The sequence below is a fragment of the Sinocyclocheilus grahami genome, unplaced genomic scaffold, assembly GCF_001515645.1.
Source record: "Sinocyclocheilus grahami isolate Dianchi unplaced genomic scaffold, SAMN03320097.WGS_v1.1 scaffold179.1, whole genome shotgun sequence".
NCBI classification, from domain to species: domain Eukaryota; kingdom Metazoa; phylum Chordata; class Actinopteri; order Cypriniformes; family Cyprinidae; genus Sinocyclocheilus; species Sinocyclocheilus grahami.
Window position 1 is genome coordinate 937,294 of NW_015505358.1, and position 2,243 is coordinate 939,536.

The following is a 2,243-nucleotide window of genomic DNA, read 5'->3' on the forward strand; positions in this document are numbered from 1 at the left end:
TCTTTCAACAAAAGCTTTTTGGCGAATCCGGCAGTCTCCCTCATGTTGTGGAAGCTGTCCTCAGTAAAATGCGCAGCACACAATAGCAAATTGGGGTTATAATGCTCAGGAACAGAGTTAAAAAGTAAATTGCAACCACTGTTTCCTGACATCATCCGCTTTCGGAAGCCCAAACAAAGACGTTTGGGCACGGAGGTGAAAAAAAACAGCGTTTCAGGCAGTCGCGCACCGGACGAGAAGCGCAGCGTCGCGCCATGTCTTTAAAAATTCATATACATTATTTTCTATGAGTGTAGCACACCGGCGGCGTCTGTCCGTGGCGCCCAGCTACGTCGTGTTATACTTGTAAGAATGGTTCTAGACATGCTGAAAATTTGACGCTACAGCACAGCAGCTCTTCTTCTTGGTTTTCTCTGATGCACTAACTCTGCAGCAACACTTCTTCTACATCGTCTCGTCTCATGCGCTCACTCAACCAAGCGTTCTAACCACAACCTCGCCCCTCCCCACCCCCCAACCATTCCAATCTCTGTAGGCGGGAATTATTTGTAATGATATTCCAATGAGCCGCTTTGTGATATCACAAAGCCCGGAAACCAAACGCTGTAGTCCAAACGAGCCGTTTGCTGTAGTTCTTGAAAAGGGATTTTTAAAAAACGAAATATCTCCCTTTGGAGTGGACTTTGAGATTTGTAACTTTCTAGATCTTTTTTATGCCCAAACATACACACTACACACTGACTAAACTTACAAAAGTGAAAAAGCATAGTAGGACCCCTTTAAAAGTAGACACTTTACTTACATTTAATGTGCTTTCTCTGGACATAAAATCACTTTTGTAAATTTATTTTGATGCGGACATCTTAACATCTTTGACCCACATGCAATATACTGTATGCGGTCAGTAAAGGTCGGGGTAGGTTGGTAATGGTTTACAAGTTAAGTAGGATTGTCGACTGATGAATTGTCAAGTGTGTGTTAATGAGGAGATTGATGACTTGTGGGTAAAAATTATGTTCAATTTATGTTTGATTATGAAATGATTATGTTCATTCTATGTTGAACAAGTGTTGGTCTGTCTGTTATAAATAGTTTTCATATATCCACAGTGAAGAAAGTGACTGCCACAAGTGCACCTCAGGATGCAGGTCAGCGGTTATCTGTGCGCTCTCATCGCCTGTAGTGGATTAACCCTGTCTGTGTCGACCGGAAACCAAACAGGACTGGAGTCTGGAAACACCGCGCCGCCGCTCCTCCTGGTGTCGTTTGATGGCTTTCGTGCAGACTACCTAAACAAATACTCTTTTCCCAATCTCGAGAAGTTCTTCTCCGATGGCGTCCTTGTGCGCGAGCTGACCAATGTGTTCACGACGAAAACCTTTCCCAATCATTACAGTCTCGTCACAGGCCTGTACGCAGAGAGCCACGGGATACTTGCCAGTGTTATGTACGACCCGGTGTCGAAAAAGAATTTCTCTATTCAAAATGACAGTGACCCTTTCTGGTGGAACGAAGCCACTCCGATTTGGGTGTCCGTGGAGGAGTCTGGATATAAGGCAGCGGCTGCTATGTGGCCAGGAACGGATGTCAATATTCAAAACCACACGTTAAAATACAAATTCGAGTACAACCCCAAGGTGACTTTCCAAGAAAGGCTGGGAAACCTCACACAGTGGATGACCACGGACAAATCTGTGAAGTTTGCCGCTCTGTATTGGGAAGAGCCCGACCGGAGCGGACACATGTACGGCCCGGAGAACACCACAGAGATGAGCAGGGTTTTAAAGGAAGTGGATGGTCATATAGGCTTCCTGATGGAGCAGCTCAACAAAACGGGATTATGGGGGAAAATAAACGTCATCATCACTAGTGATCACGGCATGGCCCAGTGTTCTCAAGAGCGTCTCATTAAACTGGATGACTGCATCACTCCGAGCAGCTATAGGGTGGTGGATCTCACTCCTGTGGCTGCCATAATCCCACTGGAAGGTAAGTATTTATTATTTATACTTCATGTAATTCAGTTTGTAAATTAAAAAAAGTTTGTTTCCCACAGCAAACTGTGATTTTGTATTTTATGTATTTATTTATTTTTTCCCCCTGCTGTCCAGATTACTGTTCAGGTTCCTATAATCCTATACATTTTTGTAAAATTATATATTAAAAAAGGGATTTTATATATATATATATAATATTGATATACATATATAATATATAACTTTGTGTATCTATGTGTGTGTATA

At 42.8% G+C, this 2,243-nt stretch overlaps 1 protein-coding gene across 2 annotated transcripts in view; it reads left to right on the forward strand.

Moving 5' to 3' along the window:
- The window catches only part of enpp4 (ectonucleotide pyrophosphatase/phosphodiesterase 4), a 6,162-nt gene that overhangs the window by 2,086 nt on the left and 1,833 nt on the right, over window positions 1-2,243 (forward strand). The window contains exon 2 of one of the 2 annotated variants that reach the window (XM_016284028.1): window positions 1,110-1,993. In XM_016284028.1, coding sequence (XP_016139514.1) covers window positions 1,143-1,993 — 851 coding nt within the window. In that variant the 5' untranslated portion in view covers window positions 1,110-1,142. The remainder of the gene's footprint in view (window positions 1-1,109; window positions 1,994-2,243) is intronic. The other variant, XM_016284027.1, reaches the window with a different exon arrangement.